The 22,332-nt window shown below is 40.6% G+C and overlaps 1 protein-coding gene across 3 annotated transcripts in view; it reads right to left on the bottom strand.

The window, feature by feature from the left end:
* STX17 (syntaxin 17) overlaps positions 1 to 5,275 on the bottom strand; it is a 33,196-nt gene extending 27,921 nt beyond the window's left edge. The window contains exons 1-2 of one of the 3 annotated variants that reach the window (XM_074547219.1): positions 5,036 to 5,275; positions 388 to 569 (exon numbers count right to left, since the gene is read on the bottom strand). In XM_074547219.1, coding sequence (XP_074403320.1) covers positions 388 to 510 — 123 coding nt within the window. In that variant the 5' untranslated portion in view covers positions 511 to 569; positions 5,036 to 5,275. The other 2 variants (XM_005482910.4, XM_005482911.4) reach the window with 2 other exon arrangements.
* Between the last annotated feature and the right edge of the window lie 17,057 nt (positions 5,276 to 22,332).

The following is a 22,332-nucleotide window of genomic DNA, read 5'->3' on the forward strand; positions in this document are numbered from 1 at the left end:
TCAAATTCTATAAAATTATCCTTTTACCTCTAGGGATGTTTGGTTTGCATGGCTGAAAGTTAATTTTACAAAAACTATTGAAGAGAAAATCATCATGACAGCTCACAAAAGTACTGTAACACATTCATTATGGCTAAAATTAATGTAAAATATATAATATGTGAACTATCATACAAGTATTTCAACCAAACTACTGCTAACATTAGTGTTTACTATAAATGTAAAGGCCTTTGTGCACACAATTACAAATACAGAACTTTCATCTTTAGCCAAATTTGAATCAAAGCTTTTTGTCATCAACCTCTCATCAAAAACTCTACATAATCTTTCAGTGAGACTGCTTCTATACTGCAAAAATAACTACATTAGTAAAAAGTGAACACTAACCTTCTCAATATTTATTTGGTGTTTTCTTAACCTTTCCAAATCTGTTGGAATTGCCACTTTAATGAATTTCTGAATTGCAGGTTCGATTCGGCGGAGTTTAACTTTTTCCTCATCTTCAGACATCCTAAAAGCAGCTTTCAAGTCAACAGCTGTCCAATATACCTTCACCAAGGCAAAAACCCCTAAAAACCAAACAAAATTAAACAAGAAAGTTAAACCTGAATCACTTTTTAAAGAAATCAAAATAAGATAAATCTGTCTTTCTGATAACCATGTATCCCCCAAAACCAAATTAAGCAGTATTAATATGTGGATGTTTGGATTTAAATGTATTATCTTTACTTATTTGCAGGCTTTGGGGATAATTTTTCATAAAACTTAACACTAACAAGAAGAAAAAAAGCAGCTAAGTAATTAAGGCAGAGGCAAATGTTTTACAGCATAATGATCCATAAAAAGGTTTGGAAAAAACCTTCCAATTAGATGCTTTGATCGACCAGAATTCACATATTGCCAATTCTCATTCAGAATCATCCTAAAATTCGTAAAACATGTCCTGAAAGCACACCAGAATATAATTAATTTTTGGAATTCCATTTCCTGGAAATGTTAAGAGCTCCTGAATGAAGATTTGCACTCCAAATTGCATATGTTCCCTGCTGACAATGACTAACTAAGGCATCACCTAACGAGGGGTATAAATAGGCTGCTGAAATATTTGTAGGACCAGTAGATACATAAACACCCTGAATTCTGTTCCCTGCATGGTGCAAAATATAATTTTTGAGTTTCATTCTCTGAAAGTGAGATGTGCAGTATTGTATGCAATAACATTTATTGGGTGACCTCACACTTTTCAGGTTGCAAAAATAACTTTATACCTTTTGCATTGATTCACTCTTTCCACCATTCCAAAAACAGCAGTTTAAATGCAAGCTGATAAAAAATACATTCTATTATACCTTGATCACTACAGTCCCTAACTTTTGAAAGAGGCACTCATAGATCACAGTTGAACTCTATTCTGAGTCTAGAACTGATTTTTTTTTTTATAATGTCCAAAAGATAAGAAGCATCATACTCCAAACTGCAGTACTTCCTCCTCAAACAGACATTTAATTTCCTGGCAGCTTATACACTAATCCATGAGTTTATGAGCTAGAATTAATTAAAAATTGGTTCCCTAAAGATATTTAATAGCCATGTCATGCTTTTCCTTAATACAGAATCATCTTGAAGAAGTGTTGATGCAAATTCTTTAAATGTGTAACACAACATGAACTCCCAGAAACACACAGCCCATTCTGGCTTAGAAGAAATACAGCAGAGACTAAGTTAAATTAACCATAACTTTGTCCTTAACCTTTCATGACATCTGGAGATTGATGAGAGTCAAAACTGATAGTTTAGATGACTTACAATCTGGAGCACTTTGAAAGCACAGTTGATGTAAACAATGGCCATGTGCCTTGGGTAGATGATCTGAATTCTGAATTTTGAAGACTTGGCTGCATGCAGAGCTCTGGCTAATAATTTTCTTCTCATTAAGAATTTCCTGACAGTAAAGTAACTTCCATGACAGTGTCTACTCTAAAGACACTGCTGCCTAAAATTCACTGTGTAACAAATTTGAAAAACTAAGAAAGAAATATAAAAACTCCTTACATTCTCATCAGGTCTCCTGATTAATTTTCTTTCAAATAGTATAGTAGCTTCTGCAACAAAAATTCTAAGCCATAAATTATCAATGCAATGTCTTCCTTTTTTTTTAACATTCATAAAATATTAACGTTACATAAATAAAATTGATGTTATGCATTTCTGCTTGTTGCTGATGCAACTTTAAGGAAACCTTCCATACTTTACATGACTTGTTCTCCTAAGCATGACTTTAACAACTGATTTCTGCAGCAATAATGCCTGTTCTTTCAGCAATCACAGAGTAACAGGACAGTTTAGGTTGGCAGGGATTTTCACATGCCATCCAGTACAAGCTGAACCAGATGTCATTGCACAGACCCTTGTCCAGTGAAGTCCTAACACCTCCATGGATGGACACTCCTCACTCACTAGAGCCCTTCCTTCAGTGTTTGACTATTGTCCAGGCTAAAAACAAGCAAACAGACAAACCCACAACCATGAAGACCTCCCCTGTAGCTAAACCAGCTTGTGTCCAGTGCTGCTCATCCCACTGTCACATACCTCCAAGAGCAGCCTGGCTCTACAGCTCCTACCCACAAGAGCAAGACCTCCCCTTCCTTCACCTTCTCTTAAGGCTGAACAAACCCGCCTCTGTTTCTCCTAGAATGCCACATGCTCCAGCCCCCTAACCACCACAACACCAGGGTCCTTTCCTGTAAGGCTGCCCTCCATCAAGTGTTCCCAGCCTGTTCTAGGTGCAGGCTTTCTTATTGCCTCTGCTGGAACTTTTGAGTTGCTGTCTGCCCATATCTCCATCCCGTCAGGATCCCTCTGAGTAGCAGCCCTGTCTGGCCCATGGACCAAGTGAAAACACGGCACTCAGTTTCAGCTTCTTAGGGAGGTGAGTTGCCTCTGTGCTTGGATCTGAGTATCAGTGACTGAAATAACACTAACCCAGAAGTGATCAAGACTGAGATGCAGAATAACTTTCAGTCAACTAAGTAAATAAAAAAGGCACATCCAAAGCAGGCTCTAGCGGCACAAGTCACATAGTTGCAGTCAACCAGAAATAAAATTCTTCCCAGATATGGTAACATACTTGTTACTTATGAATTTCAGAATTCACTTCAAACGTTAATACTCATGAACTTTGGCTTGTTAACACCCATGAACTTTCGTTAAACTTCTTACTGTTCTCCCCTGAAACCCAGTACAATACACAACAAACCTCAGGAGTTCTGCTTGCCCAGGGAAATACAATGTCATTCACTGATTTGATTTTAATTCACTCAAAACACTTTAGACAACCACTGCCACTACAAAAAGTACCTCCAGCATAAATGCCTTGTTGATAAGGGTTGAAAGGCCAAAAAGTTTTTCCTTGTAAATAAAATTAACTGGAATATAAGGATGTACAACAGCTTTCTACTTAGGGTGACCTGAAACATTTCCTAGAGTGGTACTGGCCCCACAATTGCAGTAATGCTATTGCCCACTTGGCCAAGGCCTGTAGTTAGTGAGGAACACACTCCTCTGGTAGGCTACAGACAAACTGCACATCGGGACTAAATTACATCTTTTACTTTTTGTCTCTAAAATGAATCAAAATAAAATAACCTTGTTAGGCTGAAATAAGGCACAGTCACCAGCCCCCGCATGTTCACAAAGTAACATGAAACTGCTGAGTGAAATAGACACGTGTGTGGGATCTCCCAGATCAGCAGCTGTACAGGTCAGGCTGTGGCTCCCAGTAGATCTGTGCTCTTGTGGATCACCTGGCAACACAAACTTGATCCAGGCAAGGCAAGGGCACATGACTGCATTTTCAGAATTCAGAGCAGACAACAGGCATTTTGCCTTGGATTTGTATGTTTAAGCCAGCTGCAGAAGGGCAGAAAATACCTAATGACTAACACATGAGCACCTTTTGCACAAAGCTGAACCGGTGGAGCGAGTCTGCAGTGGGCTGACGCCTGCCACGAGAGGCCACAACAGCTCAACCTGCAATCAGAGCCCTAACACTGAATTCTCACTATTAACAGAACTACCCCTCTGGTCTCACCCCAGAACCATACAATCAATTAGGTTGGAAAAGACCTTCGGAATCATCAGCTCCAACCTATCAACACCACCCTGTCAACTACACCATGGCACTGAGTGCCACAGCCAGTCTTTCCTCAGTTACCTCCAGGGACAGTGACTCCACCAACTTTCTGGACAGCCCACTCCAATGTCTAATTAATCTTTATGAAGAAATTCTTCTTGATATCCAACCTAAACGTCGCCTGGTGCAGCTTAAGATCAACAGGTTCTGGAGGCCTACCCTGCCTGTACCATGCTCTGGAAAAGCAAGGCGTGTGTGAAAAAAGGAAAAGCATAAAAAATAGAGACAGCCTTCAAGTCTTACATAAAGGCTTCAAGCAGACTAAACTACTTCTTTTTTTCCTGACTTACAGTTTTAAAAGCCTGGGCAATGCCAGGCTTAACAATTTGTCACGCTGCAAAGAATAAGTAAACAAGTAAACAAGACAATCCAAACTGGTGGGACACGTTCTGTGCCGATCAACACCCCGCAACCTGATCGCGGGGGAACCTCGGGCCCGGCCGCCGCTGGGGGCACCTCCGGCTGGGCACCCCCAGCCCCTCCGCCCGGCCGGGCCGGGAGCCGGACGAGCCCCCGCCGCTCTGCCACTGGCCCCGGGCCGGGCCGGGGTCAGCGGCGGCCGCTGCGGCCTGGCCGAGGGCCCGGAGCCGGGAATCGCGGGGGGAGCCCGGCCCCGGGAGTCGCGGGGGGAGCTCGGCCCTCGCTCCGCGCTGAGGCTCTCACCGGCCCCATGGCTCGGCAGGGCCCGGCCCAGGGCTCACCGTGCGCTCGCCAGGCCCCGGCCCTTCTCTTCCCTTCGCCTCGCTGGCACGGGGAGCGAAAGCGAAAGCGGAGCCGCCCCAGCCCCGCTGCCCGCTGGTCCCCGCTCCCTCCGCCTCCGCCCCCGGTCCCTCAGCCCCTCACCCCCTCACCATGGGGCGGCCGTGTGGCGGGCGCTGAGCGCGGGCGGCGGCGGCGGCCCCGGGACGCTGGGCGGGAGCCGGCGCTGGGCTCCCCCTCCGCCGCGGGGCGCGGCCCAGCCCCCGCCCGCCACACGCACACCCCCTCCGCCGCCCCCGGGCTATCGTCCACCGGGCTGTTCCCCTTCGGGAACCGCCGGCCGGGGGCGGGAAGGGGACGGAGAGGAGGAGGAGGAAGAGAAGGAGGCGGAGAAGCTGTCCTGGCCAGGGAGGGGGTACCGGGAGTCTGGGATCAGGCTTGTCGGGCGGGAAAAGTTAAATTTATTCTTCTAAAAGAGACCCAAAGATTCCTGACGAAATTTTAAGAGCTTTTCATAGAATCATAAAGTGTTCTTAGCTAGAAGAGACCCACAAGGGTGATGGAGTCCAGCCCCCGGCCCTGCACAGGACCATCCATCCCCAAGAGCACCCATGTGCCCGAGAGCGATGTCCGGACGCTCCTGGAGCCCTGTCAGCCTTGGTGCTGGAATCGCTTCCCTGGGGAGCCTGTTCGGGGGCCCGAACACCATCTGAGTGGAGAACCTTTACTTGATATCCTGCCTAAACCTCCTCTGACAACTTCAGGCCATTCCACTAATACATTTTAAAAATAAGTGTAATCTGTTTGTGCCTGACACGCCAATTATTGGATCCTACCCTGACACCAGAGCATCTGTCCCTGTAAGTGTGCCCGCACCTCTGGGACAGGTGGAGCAGAACCTCCGAGGGCAACCTGTACCACTTCTGATCAATTTATCACATCTGAATCAAAGTGTAAAACTGTCTGATAATATCTGTAGAGCAACTGTGTTACGTCAATATTAGACCATTCTTTAGCTAAACATCAATAAAACAAAGTTAAAAAAGATCTCCAGAGTAACAAATATGAATGTATGTTGATTGTGATGTTCTAAACAAGATTTATGTTATCTGTTCATCTGTTGTTCCATGACTTTTTTGGCCAGCTCCAATCTAATTTGGAGGAAGTCATTATGGTCCTGTAAGTTTTGTGGATATTGATGTGTCACTGAGGAAATAAACATAAATTTGTTTCCTCAATGAAGGAATAGTAAGCAAATAGCTCAGCTCTTACACATTTTTGTAGCAACAAGCAGCCAGTCAGTGTGTATATATTAGCCATCCACTTTATGTAGACACAGTTCCAGACTGCTTGATAGGGTTTTCACAGGAGTAATAGAGAATAAATTTTAGTTATAATTAAGCCTATTTAGGGGCTGAAGAATCAAAATGAACAGAATCCCATAGCTTCATTTATTCTGTTGTTCACAGTACTGCTTCTGGAATGGCAATGGAATATTGGGGAATGCCAGGGTACCAAAAATAAAAAGCTTACATTGAACATATATTTTTAAAAGGTTAAGGACGATGACACAGGCTAGCAGTTTCACAGTTTGACCCAGATTAGGAGCAGAATCATGGAAGTGCTGACCTTGGATACAGTCATTAAATGCCAATAATTAAATGCCAGCCAACATATTTTTATGAAAAATATTTTATTAAATGTGTTTGGATTTAACTTTGGTAGATAAAGGTGGTAATGATGAAGAAATAGCTTCCATCTGGTGTGAAGCAGTATGGTATTCTCATAAATACAATGAGGAGTGCAGATTCTATGTAGCTCCCAGAATCATAGAATTAGAGAATGGGTCAGGTTGGGAGGCACCATAGTGGGTCATTGGGTCAAACCTCTCTGCTCAAGCAGGGTTATCCTGCAGCACATGGCACAGGATTGCATCCAGATAGTTCTTGAGTATCTCCAGTGAGGGACACTCCACAACACCTCTGGGCAGCCTGTTCCAGTGCTCAGTCAGCAGCACAGAAAATAATTTTTTCTTGGTGTTCAGGTGGCACTCCCTGTGCATCAGTTTCTTCCTGTTGCCTCTTGTCCTACTGCTTGGCACTGCCAAGCAGAGCTGGGCTCCATCCTCTTGACACCCTCCCTCCTGATATTTGTAGAAATTGATGAGGTCCCCTTGCAGTTGTCTCTTTTCAAGGCTCAACATATCCAGTTCCCACAGCCTTTCCTCATAATAAGTGATAATAAGATAATAATAAATTATTCAGGTGGCAGTTCTTGAGAGGAGTGATTCTAAGTGAAGATTTGTCGCTAGGTTGTCTTGGCGTTATTCTTGGCCTGATGCTGTTATTAATCACTGACACAAAAATACCAAATGACTACTTTGCTCTTATAAATAGAGATAAGAGTAATTTGCCTAGATAAACTCCTTTGAATTGCTTTGTAAGCTCTTCTGCAAAAATACTCCTCTGAAGCTAGTCAAATTGGAGGCCATACATTCAAGATAAAGCCTTAAAGGCACACCTGGAATCTGGGAGAATGACTGGCATGAGAGTGCTAAAGAGCACCTGGACATAAACAGCTAAACATGAGGTCTCAGAACAAAGCTTTTGATAGCTAATACTCTGGAGAAAACCAGAGGAACATCAAATACAACTGGAAGAGATATTCCACCTTCTTATAGAACTGATGAAACCATTATTAAAAAAATGCATTCAGTTTGAGCATTAACACTTCAAAGGCATGTTAAACGCTGAAGAGAGTCCACAAGAAAGTTAGGAAAGGTGTGGAAGATGTGCATTAACATGAGTTATATGTGGATATATATAATATATATATAAACAATATAATCCAATGCAGGTGAGGTGGTACTTTTGTCATAAGCATAGTAGTACTTGTCTAAATAGTATTAGAGATGTTTGAGGAGAAGTGTTGGTTTTCAGAAAATTACAAAACTCTGAAAGCAAAACTAGACTAAAAATGAGACCAGAAATGTGACATATCCTAGTTTGCTATAGGATCAAATTGTGAAGCTGTTTTAAAACAATGCAAAATTGTCAGTAAAAACATGGAGGTTTTTCCAAAGATCCACTGTAGTTCAAGCAGAAACAGCAGAATACATTGGTCCAATATGGATGTGGCCCAACCACAAGCTTATACTCAGCCAATCCTTTCCTTACACTTGATGACTCCAGAAAAAAAACAAGAAGTCTACTTGTATAGCAGCAAAAGAAGGAACAGGATCACAGTATTTCCAAAAGGAAAGATGTGCGTGTGTGTGTGTGTGTGTGTGTGTGTGTGTGTGTGTGTGTGTGAGTTCTAACAGGCAACTTCTGAAGAACTTCTGGCACATTTCATTGTGAATATGACGTTCATGCCTGACTATCCAGTTCTTCTACCAGGGCTAAAGCTGCTTTCCAGACTGCCCAGCAGTGACTTCAGAGAAGTCCAAATCTCCTCAAGCTAAAAATGACAATGCAAAATGCTATGTCACTCATGTAGAGATCATCAAAGGAACAAGAGTTCCACCTTCAGGTCTGGGAAAACACTACCTCTGATGGCAAAAGATATCTCAGGAAAAAAAAAAAAGTGTAGATGGAGTTCAACTTCCTGAATTACAGACAGACTCAGACTTTCATTGCAAGTCAGTGATCAATTCTGAGTGGTCTCTTACAGATCTGATGACTGTGTGCATCCCTATATAGTTATCAAACTGTTCTGTACCACCAGTAAATATGTATGAGAAAATAATAGGGAATCCTAGAAAGCACAGAACTTTTTTGTACAACTGACTGAGGAAGAGCTTGCAGCATTTTCTATTTCTTTTTCCACATGAGCTCATTCATAGTTTTCTGATACATGGGTACAGAATGGGCAATTAATTTAACATGCTTAGCTCTATTCCCAGCAATCTCTCCTTACGCACAGACTCTCAGATAACTCATGCTGGGGATATTTCAGTGGGTGTTGCTCAATAGACACAGAACTTCCAAGATGCTTACATTATGTTCCCAAAGATGTATCTTTTTCCAGTAAAGCGTTTCAAAATTCTGTTGCCTTTTTCAACATTATTGCTATAGATACACTGATTTCAGTGTCAAATGCCTTGTGCTGGCAAAAACCATTCATAAAGTTTCCACTGTGTCATGGAAAACAGCCCTTACTGTGTTACAGTGAACACTGCTCTCTCTCACAGTCTTTCAGGAGCACGAGCTTCTTTGAAATAAGATCCCCTTTTAACATACATCCTTGGAAAAACAATCAAACTCTTTCCATAATTCTTGACTGAGGGATGTTCTTGCTGGAATATGTGGCAGTATTTTAAAAAAACATATTCTTGATGTATACAAAATACTGGAGGTTAATTTGGGGGTAAACTGTTTCCTCCTGCTGGCAAAAGTTATGCTATAGTTTTTGAGATTTGCTAGAATTCTGATCCAAAGTTCTTTCTGTGTACTTTGTGACAAAACCATCTCAGATTAATTAAGTAATCTCAGTGGGTCTCTCTTCCAAATGCTCAGCTAATCTCCCCTAGAGAGAAGGCTCTTTTGAGCAGAAAAGTCCTTTGGCAAAGATTTTCACAGGTCTGCTGCTGTCTGTATAAAGAAGCTGATTCTTCTGACAGTTCATTGCTGTCCAACTTCCTCTTGCTACTCATTGCTCCAATGACCTCATTTCTGCTCTGCATTGCCTTTTCTTAGTCTCAACCACTCCTTGTGGTCAATGTACTCAATAACTTTGATCATCCTCGTAGTTTTTCTCTGGGTGTTTTCCATTTCTTATTGGCTTTTTTTTTTTGAGGTGAAGGGACCAGGGCTGCACACAGCACACAGTATTCATTTTGTGGGCAAATACATATTTATGCAAGGTTATAATTGTATTTTCCACTTTGTTCTCTATTACTCTACTAACAATGCCTAGCATTTGATATGTCTGTCTTTTTTTTTTTTTTTTAACCAGGTCTGAGAAGTTTTACTGCAAGTCTTCATTCTAATCTCAAAGTCTTACTTTGAATAGTAATGGCCAACAAAATGGTTGGCTCCTTACCTTAGGAATGGGCCACACAGTTGCACTGAAAATGATTCAGGGCAACATAATGAATAAAGCAATTTTACAGAGAAATACTTCCACTCACAAGAAAGTCAGGCTGAGTCAGAAGTGAAGGAATGGCTGAGGTATAGTTCAAAATCTATTGCTAGAAGGTATCTGTCATTTCTAATACATGGCAAGTGGTATACAATTTTAAATGTAACTGAGAAATTATCTTAGCAAGATAAAAATATGTCATAAAATACTTTCTCAAATGAGAAACTTCTTTGGCCCGGTGCTGCTTTGATTATTTCGGTCTCACACATTTTCCAGAATCATCAAATTCTTTGCAACAAAGGGACCCCTCATGACCTGGATCTTTACAGTGATGCTTGCTGGTATTATCTTGAAAAGTTTAACTTGCTTCTAGCAGAAGTCAGACCCTTTTCTCTGAAAGACACAGAATGAGAAGGTACTCACAATTAACTCCTTCACTGTCTCCTGCTTCCTCATAGGTCATAGATGTATCTAAGCCATGAAGGGGGATGATGGCATAAGACAAATGGCTTAAGTTCACATTTCAGACTTGTTTCTTTCTTCCCTGATAGACTGTTTTATTGCAGAGGTGCTCATCAACACTTACTGAAAAAGAAAATCAATCATTTAGCATCAAAGATGCAAAGCTGAAGGTTATCTACTCAGTTGTGAAATCAGGTAGATCTTTTCATTACTTCATATTACTGCAGTGCCATGTATGCACTAAAACTGTAAAGGGCTCAACTTCTGTAACAGTACAAACTGAAGATCCTGCATAAACAGATATGCAAAGAGAGTTGATTTCATAGTAAGAATTATTTTTATAAATAATCTTTGAATCTCATTCTATTTTCCTTTAGTATGGCAGTAAGACTATGAAGTCTTGAAGTTCAGTCTTGTAGAGACAAACCTACTTTAAAGATTTATCTCAGAGGAAAAAAGCCTCTGAAGCCTATTTTACTTTAAAATGTGGTAGAAAATTTGGTTTTCTTGGTAAGTACTTTGGGATACATGTTCAGCTAGCTCTGTGGAGAGTTAGCAGTGCAAGTCCCATTAGAGCTAAAGCTACTACTAATTCCCTGCACATCATACTGAATATTTACATTTTTGTTTAGTATTTAGATAAGCCATGATAATACTGCTTTTTCCATGCTGCAGTTTTCTGTAATATTAAAAGGGAAAACATGAACATGTAATAAAGGCCATTTTTAGTTAAATATCTTAAGTTCTATTTAAAAGATAGTATAATTACAGTTTGAATTCAACATTAAATTGTGACTAAAATGGTTTTATTTCATATCTCGGATATAGTAGATTGGATTAAAGTTCTGTGGGCACTGTGAATGTAGATTATTTCTTTGTGTGCAAAAGCTCTGAATTTCAGAGAAGCTTAAGAGGGGCCTTAGCTTAGGGGTGGTGGGGCTAAGCTTAGCTGGGGTGGTACAGAGAGTGAGTTAAATAAGCAGTTTTATATTTGGTGGCAAATACTGCCTACAGGATGGACTTGGATGATTTATGAATGGTTGTCTTCCACATCAGCTGCAGGCAAGTAAAACACAGAGAAAACAAAAGAACTCTAGTTGTTGTGTGGCTGTGTTGGCAATATTGCACATTGATTGCACAGTTTGAGGAACATGATTGGATCTTGTTTTCAGTCTATCTGACTGCTTCCTGCTGAGGGTCACTCTGAGCTGGACAGCAGTCCCAAAGTGAACAGCATGGAGGTGATCAACACAAAATAGCTTTTATGAGCCCCAAGCTTCAAAATAAACCAATACAACACTTCTGTTGAGCCAAGTGCTAGTTATCTTTCTTTTGCAGGTATTTTCTTGGGTTTCTTAGTTGGTCCCCTCAATTGTAATTTTTAATGTGACACTGATTACCTTAGAATTTAATTGAGAGTTTTACTGCTGCACTGCTATACGTATTATTGACCTGTCCAGTCTCTTGCTATGTCTACAACAGAACTACACCCTCACAGCAATAATTGTCATCATTTTCCCAAGCAATATGCCAAAAATTTGGAGGGAGAGAGGATCCAGTACCTCAGGGGATCGTCATTATTATTCTTCTTGATTTCTCTTGTGACAAATAATCAGGTTGTCTTCACTACTCCCCTTCACTCCTCAGCATCAGTCCTTGGAAGCAAATGGGAAATCTGCCAACAACTTCACTTTTAGTATTGGAAAGTTTAGAGGTAAGACCAGGGCAAACTTGATGTGGAGGATGTCTAGGTATGGAGGCTGCAAGAAGCAGGCCAGAAGTGATGCAGTTCTTGGATGAGAGAAGAAGACACCTGATCTGCATGGTAAAAGGACTACAGTGAAGGTGGGAATGAGTTCAGATTCAATTTGTTTGTCTGGGAAGTCTAGAAGACATATGGGAGGAAAGTAGTTCAAGAACCAAGGTAGAGTGGGCATTAAAATTTTGCACTGGTGTGTTTTTAACCTAAGGCTGTGTGGGTTAAACTTCTGGTTTGGGACTCTGACTCAGGGCTTTGTCAAATTAGAGTCTGGCTCTCCTCAAGATGGTTCTTAGCTCTCTAGTGAATCAGATGAAAATTTGTCGGGAATTTGAAAGTGCCTTGTAATTCTCAGGACTGTTTCAGAGCTGATCACTAAAGAAATTTCCTGGGACTAGTTGTGTTCAGGTTAATGGACTCACAGCAGAACTTGATGTTCAGATGCAGTAAACAAGATTCCTGCAGACTGTTTTAGGCTCCAATTACTCTGTAAGATTTATGTTAACACACACATTTCTGCCATTTGAAGAGTACCTTTGAAATACATTTCAGGAGAACAAGTTAGTCTTCCATGAACTTCCTCACTGTAGCCCTGTGTCCTCTATGACTTTCTTTCCAGGATTGCAAGCATGGATCATGAAAAGCTGTCCCACCAGTTGATGCTCTCCATGCAACACCCAGCTCTGTACCAGTGGTGGCTCCTAGGAAAAAGGCTGCGTGCAGATACAAGTGGAGGAGCAGTGAAGCAACTTGTGTTTCCTGTGGAAGTCTGTTTTCACAGGTAGTTCTGCAAAGAAAGAACATAAGTGGGATGGTAGTTTGGCTCTGCATCCTTTGGATAAGGAAGGAGGTTTTCAGGGAGCAGTAGGATGAGCTTGCTGATTGGAATGCTGGGATCTGCCATCTTCCAGCCCACACCCTACATGTGTTTCTTGTTATTAATAGCCTTGTTCTTTACGTAGCCACCCTCAGAGTACTCTGCCACTAGTCTTTTCTCTCTGTCCTTGTTCCTTCTCCAGCTCTGTTACCCTATGGATGACTCATCCCAAAAGCTTTTCCTTCTTTTCTGCTGTCCCAATGCCCCGGGTCTATGCTGCACTACAGCAGACCTGGAAGCACTAGAGCAGTGCTAAAAGCATTTGTAAAAATACTTAAGCATAGTACTGTAAGTTCAGGAAGAAGTGTCAAAGATACAATTTCACCACCACTCAGCAGGGTAGAGTCTTCAGTAGTTTTGTTCTATCCACTCATTGTTGAAGCAACTTCCAATGACCAGGCAAGCTGCAAGATACAGTAACATCTCATTAGAAAATGGTATGAAAAGTTAAAATTTTATTGTCAAATGTTAGATTGATGTAATCATAGAAATGTATTTATTTTATCCATTTGTTCTATTGTTTTGGGGGTTTGTATGTTAAAGAACAAACTGGAAACAATAGAAATTCAAACTATATAAAACTGTTTGACTCTTTAACAATATATCATTTAATTAGCATGAGGCATGAAGAATGCAGATGTTATGCTTTAAAACTCATATTTTTCAATTTAAATTTCCCATGTAATGGTCACATTTTATCACAGCAAGTGGGAATCTTGCAATTAATTTCAGTCACTAGTATTTCAGTGTTGATATATTGGAACTCAAACAAAATCTCTTATGATTATACAGCATAGATGTGTACTTTGGAATTTAGGTTGGGTTGGGTATTTTTTTTTTTTGCTTTACACTGCAGGTGGGCTCTGTAGTTTTTGTAGTGTTTCTTCTCTAGATTGATGTCCAGTCTCTCAGCAACCCTTCAATAGACATTTTCTGCTAAGGCAGAGTGTTATTTGTCACTAAGTGCATGTGGATACAAACTGAATCATCAAATCAGGACTTAAAAAAGCAAGAGAAAGAGAGAGACAAAATAAAGGTGGTTATTCTGTACAAGACAGCACTGGGACCTTTACAAAATAGGGAAATGGTAATTCCTAGAAGATGAGCTGGATATTCATGGACAGAAGCAGATTAGCTGCTGTTACAGATAGTGCCAAACTGAAAGCTCTTGTAGTTTTTCACTGCCTGCTACTTCATTTAATCATTAGCAGCAATGAGCAGTGACAGTAAAGGCACATACAGGAAAATCAATGTGATAATGTGTATATATGTATTGCACAGCATCCATGAATACACCAGAGGTTATCCACCATCTACTGCTACACTTCTGTCTTATGAGAGAAAATGGAAACAGACTCTGAATGAAAAGAACAGTGGGAATCAATCAATTTCCTGCCAATGTGCAGACATCTCTATTGAGATGCTCTCAATCTTTAGCAAAATTACAATATGTTGTCCAAGATCTGTGTTTGGCAGAGATGGCTGATGAACCCTCAGGTAGTGTGCTGATTTTTTATATCAATTTTTTTTCTTTTCTCTGACATAAGCATTGTTGCTATGGTCTGTGACCCAGCTCCATCTTAGCTACCCTGAAGGTTTTGAGAGACTGGGCAGTTGTTGGAAACATTGACTGAAAGGTGACTAGAAAGAAGGGGAATTTTATCACCTAATACTGAAATTGCCCTGACACGCCTTGAGTGTAGATTTTTTACTGCAGACTTCCGGGCTGCAGACCTAAATAACACAGCTCAAACGTTCAGCTCAGAGGGGGAGTTTTGATGACAGACTGAGTGTGCAAGGTTGGGGAGAAATATAGAGCCAAAAGATGATCAGCCAGATAAAAGCAAGAGGCTGAGGCCAATGGGAGTACAAAGGGAAAGAAGAAAAGAGTGAAATCACATTTCTGGATGTAAACCTGCTTGTATTGTAATCCCCATCATCCCAAGCTATAAGGTAACACTCAGATTTTTTTAAAAATTAGATTTTTGAAAGAAGCAGATGCTTAGAAAAGAGAGGCCAAGTGAGGGGTGTGGGTGGGCCTGGTGCAGCAGGACAGGTGCAGGACCTCAGGGCTGTGCCACCTGAATTCCAGCAGCAGAGCAGGGTTCACCTTCAGCCTTTACTTCGGTGAAGGCATTGGTAGGGCTCTCCCTTTTCCTTGTTTGTCCTGAAACATGGAAAGGATTTCTTCTTTAAAACCTCCACTTTTCCATTGTATTTGGTTGAGCCCACCCAGTGGGGTCTGAGGGACAAATCATAGCAAAGATTTGTTTGCCTAGAAAACCTGGCTAGAAGGGGCATTAAATAATATTATAGATATCTATGGTACAGGTGGCTGAAGTAATACAATCTGGAGAAAAAAATATGCTCTTGGGCTTAAACAGGATGGATTCCTTTAGTGAAAAAGCATATTTTCATGTAATTGTGGACTATATCATAATGCTTGTACAGGAATGGAGAGAAAAAAGTTTCTTCAGGCACAGAAGATTCTTCTTCACTCTTATTTCCTAACTTCTAAATGCTTGACTACAGCTACATAACTTTTTTAACAATTTTTTTTCTGAGTGTGTGAAATACATGTATAGAGTACAGCAACTGTTCAAGTGTGAATTTATTTTTAAATAGAATTGACTCCTTGTATTAGTATAGGTGCTATGGAAGTAGAAACATTTCTATATTATCACCATCTATCTTTTGAAAAAGAGATATATATTTTTACCTTGGCAATCCTGGTAGCAAGGTGGAGGCAGTTTTACAATAATCTGAATATATTTAATGTGTGCAGTTCATTTTTGTACCTAATGAATAACTGTGTGCCCGAGTGGGTGGATAGAAAATAAGAAGCCTTTGGATTAGATAGAGAAGGTGAAACATGCTACGTTTATGCACGTAACATAGATATTTCAGTGCATTTGATAAAGTCACCGTTAAATACCATTTTTAATGCATGTGATGGCAATCAGTTTCCTTTGAAAACCGTGATTCTGGGGGGAAGAAATGTCTCTACCTTTCCGACATGAATACAAGTGTTTCATTTAATTAAAGCAGAAATCACGTAAATCTGCAGTCATATTTCTCCTATGGCCCCTGCAGCGCTGCGGGAAGCGCTGGAACAGAAGCTGGCACAGGCTGGAAGGACTCCCAGCAGAGTGGGCACTCCCTGCCAGCGTGGTGCTTGGCCGCTCCTGCACCCACTGGGGTGCTGCACCTTGCTCTGCAGCTGCCCCTGCAGCCACAAAGGACAGGCTACCAAAGGCTTTGCTCACACACTTTTGGTGATTTACAGTGAAATGGTGGCTAGGAACAAAGAGGCAAATTAAGAAGCACGTTATCAACAGAGTGCTGTGGAAATGGTCCAACAGTCTGCACCAGGGAGGCTTCAGGCACAGAACAGAAGGAGACCTGCAGAAACGTCTGGGGTTGCACATGGGAGCCTTCTGCCCCATTCCCGTGCAAAAGGATGGACAGTCCAAAGCACCCATCCGTCCTGCTGGCTGGGCGGTCTCAGCTCAGTACAGGCAGCTGCTGTCCCTGTTGCCCAACTAACCAACTGCTACAACTAAGCAGCCAACCAGCTGGAGTTTGGAGAACAAGATGCTCCCTAAATACTCAAAAGTCACCTTTTGGAAGGACTACAGAGCTTTACTTCCTCCAAGTAGCCCCATTTGTGACCTGGTCTGATGAAATTCTCTATGTCCTTTAGCTCTCCCTAGGTACAACCAGCAAAAATGGCTTCTTTATCTGTAAGGGACATTATGTGTTGGTATAGGAAAAGTAAGCATCCCTTGAGAATCACCTGTGCTGGCTTCTGTTCCATTATTTTCTCTAGTCCTTCCTTTGGCAACAAAAAGGGGTCCTTCATTCATCAGGAATGTTTTAGGTTGATGTAGATTATCTGGAAGAGAAAGAAACATCACATAAAACAATCAGGGTGGCATTGATTAAGTTGTGCTTTTTTTTTTTCACCTGTGTGATTTTGATATAAAATATGAAACATAATTCCAGTAAACCACTTCAAAAAGACCCTGTGGCCTCAGAGTTTACAGTCTTTCTGTGTGCTGTGCCTTTTAGAGCAATTTCATCCAGCCTTTGTATCAGCTTCCACTGAATATCTTAGAAATGTTAAAATCACTTTATTCAGCATTATTTGATTGCTGCATATCAATACAGAAAACAGCGCATTGCCATATTCTCATCCTTTGTGCAAAAAAAGCAGCATTATTAATGAGAAAGGAAAAAAGGAAGTATGACAATAAATTCAAGAGGCTGTTCATTTAAACAGCTTCTAAATTAAACATTTGCACTTTGTGAATAAATCTACATCCTGATGCCTGATATCTGGAGCAAATCTTGACACACCTTGGCTATCTTCATGTTTGGGAGGTAGATTCAGTTTTAAGGGTAAATCTGCACCTTCCACACGTTTGGCTCTCAGTACTCTCTTCTAAACACGATTACATAATAAATTCTGCACTCAGTAGTTCATGTTTTGGGCATGAATGAATCCTGGGAAGGAGACACAGCAGAGGGAAAACAGATATGCTGTTTCTTGGCTTCTAGGTCCCATGTGAGCTATTAATTACAAAGCAACTTTAAGAAAGAACACCGAAATCCACGTATAGCCCCCTTACCCAAATAAACTTCAGAATACACATGCACCATTAAAATTCAGAAATAATTTCAACATATTGAAATATTAATTTGAAATGCCTTGCCCTAGCATAGTATAACAGAGGGTGAGGCATAGGAATGGGGGAAGAAGTACCATGGGGAAAAGTTCATGACAGAGATGGATTGCTCTACTGAAGACTTGCCCATTTTCCTGGTGGTTTGAAAGACACTCTCTCCCATGGAATAGATGCCTTGGCCACAGCAAGGGCTGCTGCCCAAGCTCAATATATCCATAATCTATGCAAAACAGCTAAATCCCAGCCTCAGAGGGTACCAGCAATTTTTAACCAGAGCTAGATTTAATGTTTTCAAGTCTTCAGATCATTTCCCTTTTATCTCAGACAAGGCTGTGGTCAAGCCATTGTGTGGAAAACGTTACTTAAGGTTTAGGGAGGGACTGGTAAACTGATGTTTGTAGAGGAATGATTCTAAATTTTGAGATGTGCTTGTGAGAAGGAGAAAGAAGCTCTTTAGGTCAGCCTTGCTTCCCCTGACTGGTAACCAACTATGACCACCTTGAAACCTGGTGGTTAGTTCATTTATGTTTTGAAAGTTGCCTCTGGAAAAAGAAAATAGAGACAGAAATTTGATTTTGAAATGACATATCCTCAAAGTCAATGGTATTTAGTGTGCCCATCACTGAAAATGCAGTGCTTGAAATAAATTGCAAGTGTGATGCATATCAGGGTAAACCTCAGAATTTTTCCAGATATTCTGAAAAGTCTGGAAAAAGAGATGGGTGCCTGGGGCCTTGCTTAGGCATCTGTTTGCCATATGTTTTCACTAAGGAAATGAAATAAAATGTCAGAAAATCTGCAAGAGGTAAAATGTAGGAGGCAACAAACTAAAAATAGCAAGGCTTACATGGAGACTGGACAGCTGGGTCTTCATGGGCTCAGAATGGAGTACAGCTAATGCAATTTGTACCAAGTGCTTCTGAAGCACAGTGGTGCTGCTCCTCACAGAAGCCATAGCTGATCCATGGATCTCTCCTGGTCCCTGAACAGGGAGGAAGACTAGATTGATTGCCAGAGTTGGATACAGGATAGATTAGAACAGCAAGTTAAAAAGTTACACGTGTCTGAGGCGCAGGTGTCAGACATAGAGGGAAACTTATTGTGACACAGGGTGCAGGTTATAGCGACATCACCCCGAGGGAGAGAAATGTCACTGTGCACTGTTAGTGTACTAACTGGTACAGACCCCTAGCACTGAAATAAAGCAAAATGTTGAGGGCTCAACAAGATGAGAGACCACTGGAAAGACAAAGGAGCACAGGGAAAAATTGCTGAAGAGAAAATACAGGAACCAAAGAAGAGAAAACTTGGAGCAATAAGTGGAAAACTGGAGAGAAATCAGAACATAAATATGTACAGTAAGGTGCATAATTGTATACAAAAGCTGTACACAGAGCCCATTAAACCTATTAAAAGCCCATATAAACCTAATATATCTATGTCCTTCAAACAACAGGCAATCCATAGTATTTTATTGGTACTGTGGCTGTCAATGTTATTCCTCAGCTCTTGATTTGGAGCTGGTGAAACTGGAATAGCTCTGTCAAAACTAATAGAGACAGCAGCTTGCACTAGCAGGAAAATCGGGTCTTGCCTGTTTGCACGGAATTTTGTCAAGGTGGTGTGTGATGAGATTGCTCTGCTGTTTCCTAAAAACAGAGTAACTGGCTGTGTCAGTGATGCAGTGTCAGCATGGGTGTTACTAGGACTGAAGGGACAATTTAGCCTTTTTGTTTGTTATTCACAAATCATTCACTAACTGATCTTCATTCCTCAGGATAGATTCATTTTTCAAAGACCTCACCTGGAGATTTAGAAGGAAAAAATTGTCAATGCTTGTGAGTTGTTAACTGTGACTAGTTGCTGCTTGTGATGCATAATTTGTCACTTCAATTGCATTGCAGTTTTTATGCTCCATGATGGGACACATGAATTATTATGCAAATTTAATCAGTGGAAACTGTAGCAATGACAAAATAATTCACTAATAAATTAATAGGAACCAATTCCTTAGTTACAGCCTTTTAGTTCCATATAATGTGATGTTTAAAATCCATGGATAAATGATGTAAAGTACAGGCATGTGAATATATTGTATGAAGACAGTTGTCATTGTCAGCTGTGAAAAATAAAGTTGTGGAAGATAAAACAAAGAAGGTTTGTTTTAAAAAACCTGCATTCCATGTAATCATACTGATTATTGTTAAATGCACCTGAAGTGTTGAATTCTATGTTGTGGGCTTCTAAATGAAACTTCTCATTACTTGTCCAGGTTCAGCATCTGAGTAATACATTTGTATTTTCCTGTATTATCTCTCTGCTATTTTAAAATATTTGGAATACACTGGCAAGTCAGAGGCCTTTGAGGTTTTTCCTGTTTTCTGTGTTGTATTTCCCTCTAAGCTGCTTGATTTGTATGTCTGTAATTGCAGCTGACTCTGCATCATATTTTTATTCATTCTAGATGCCAGGATTTCTGGACCATCTACAGTGCTTTATTGGGTAGATTTATGCTCCTGCTTCCTTCTGAAATGAGAAGAGAAATAGTGATGAACACATCTGTCTTTTCTGAGCCTGTGTTCAAAATTGTAATACCTCTTTCTAGCAATGGACCAATATTTGGTGCAGAATTTTTTTACTCTGTTTCTTGCATGTTTCTTCTAACTATGTTTCCCATTGACCTTTTCTGATATATCTGTTTTTAGCAGGGTACATTTTTTAAAATTTGCAAATAACTGCTGTTATCCTTTTTCTGCATCCTCTGAATCTTTATTGCTAGTGTTTGACTAGAACTTCTGCATCTTCTGTATTTCACAAATTTTTTCCTCCTCAGCATGAATTCTTTTCTACTTGCAAATTTGCATCTTTTTTTTTTCATACTCAGTAGAATGTTCTTGAACATTTTCCAGTTCCTATTAATATTTCCCACATTAAATTCATGTTGCTAGCATGTTAAAGCAACAGGGTTTCTTAAGCTTGGACAATTTGTCCCTTTCTGGTTTTGAGTGGTATCTCATTCAAAGTGCATGAAGCAGATGAGAGAGGGCTGTGATTACAGGTAGCCAAATAGGCAGGTCTTGACCATCTTAAAGTGTCTGCAAAATGCCTGTGAAGGCAATGGTTCAGTGGGATGCAGGAAAAATACAGAACTTCACTAGTATAGGTATGTAGTTTATAAAGGAATAAATATATGTATGTAGTTTATACATAAATATGTGTATATTTGGGATAGATGCTCAAAATTGTTTTAGTGATAAGAGCTCACAAAAACAGAAGTCTAAACTTTTGTTTAGACCAGTGCTTGATGAGTAAGTAGGCTGTTAGGTTTTCAGTGATCTTAAAGTCATGATCAGCCTGCACAGTAAATTTCTGGTTTGTCCTGGCACTGTCAGGATGCTGGGCTGGATGGACCTTCCCTTGGAACTATCATGACTCGTTATGTAGTCTTAATCCATAAAATTAAAATCTTCTGCAACTGTGGATCATCTGCAGCTTTCTGACAATATATGGGTTTTGATTTAAGCTTTTTTTCTCCCTCTTGCTTCCCCGCTGAATTATTATCTTTTAAATGATCCAGTCATAAATCACCCATCTAATAGTCAGTATTGAAAACAAACCCTTTATATGATATTTTAATTTTTTTTGCAGTCTATTCTGATTGTAATAAATATACAGACAGTTGCAGTGAACATCCTTTGCTTTATATTTTATGACATGCAGGTTTTTGTGACTGGTTTGGGCTCCACTGACTTGATGGTGACAGCTCTTCACAATACAGATTTAATTCTCAGATTTGAGATTCATCTCAGTAGTCCACTTCCAAAGAGTTCCTCTGGTCTAGAAATTTATAGGTTTAAAACCAATATGGAGCCAATAACTAGACTCTTATTTTAGGGCAGGCTGTTAGAAATGCAGCCTCTCCATTGCAGCCTCATTTCTCTCTCTCTCTAAGTGCAGAAAACACAGTAATTTTGGGAGGATTTACTTTTTAGGCCATTTTCGCATGCCTTCTAGCCCTGCAAACCTGATGGGTTTTGCAGTCCTGGCTGAGTCTGATTGAAGCTGACATCTGTGGGCTTCCGTGAGGGATGTGGGAAGAACGTACTAAATATGTCAAGTTAGAGTCTCCCCAAGCAATTTGATGATTGCTAGTCCGAAAGCACCGCTTTGGAAAAGACTGCTGACTCATGGCATGAGAGAGGGAGGGTTTATCTTTTAAAGCAATGGGCTAGTATGGTAGGATCTGGATTAACTTCTTAACTTTCCCAAAGTTGCCACATGACAGAACCGATCTCTAAATGCCGCTGTCCATAAAATTTCTCTCCATATAGCAACTGTAATATTTTTTTCTCTGTCTCTTTTCATTTATTGTAAATGTCTTTGGACCTGGAGGTGTCTGTGGATGTCTCCAATTATGTAAGTGAGGAGAACTTGGCACAATGGGCCCCTTATTTCAACTGGGAGTTCTGCAGGCTACTCCTGTGCAAATAATATATGGCAGTAAGATTCCAAAAAGTACCCATGGCTATTCTTAGTTCTATTTGATGCTGCGGCTATGCAGCAGATCTAAAAA

Source organism: Zonotrichia albicollis, chromosome 1, assembly GCF_047830755.1.
Source record: "Zonotrichia albicollis isolate bZonAlb1 chromosome 1, bZonAlb1.hap1, whole genome shotgun sequence".
NCBI lineage: Eukaryota > Metazoa > Chordata > Aves > Passeriformes > Passerellidae > Zonotrichia > Zonotrichia albicollis.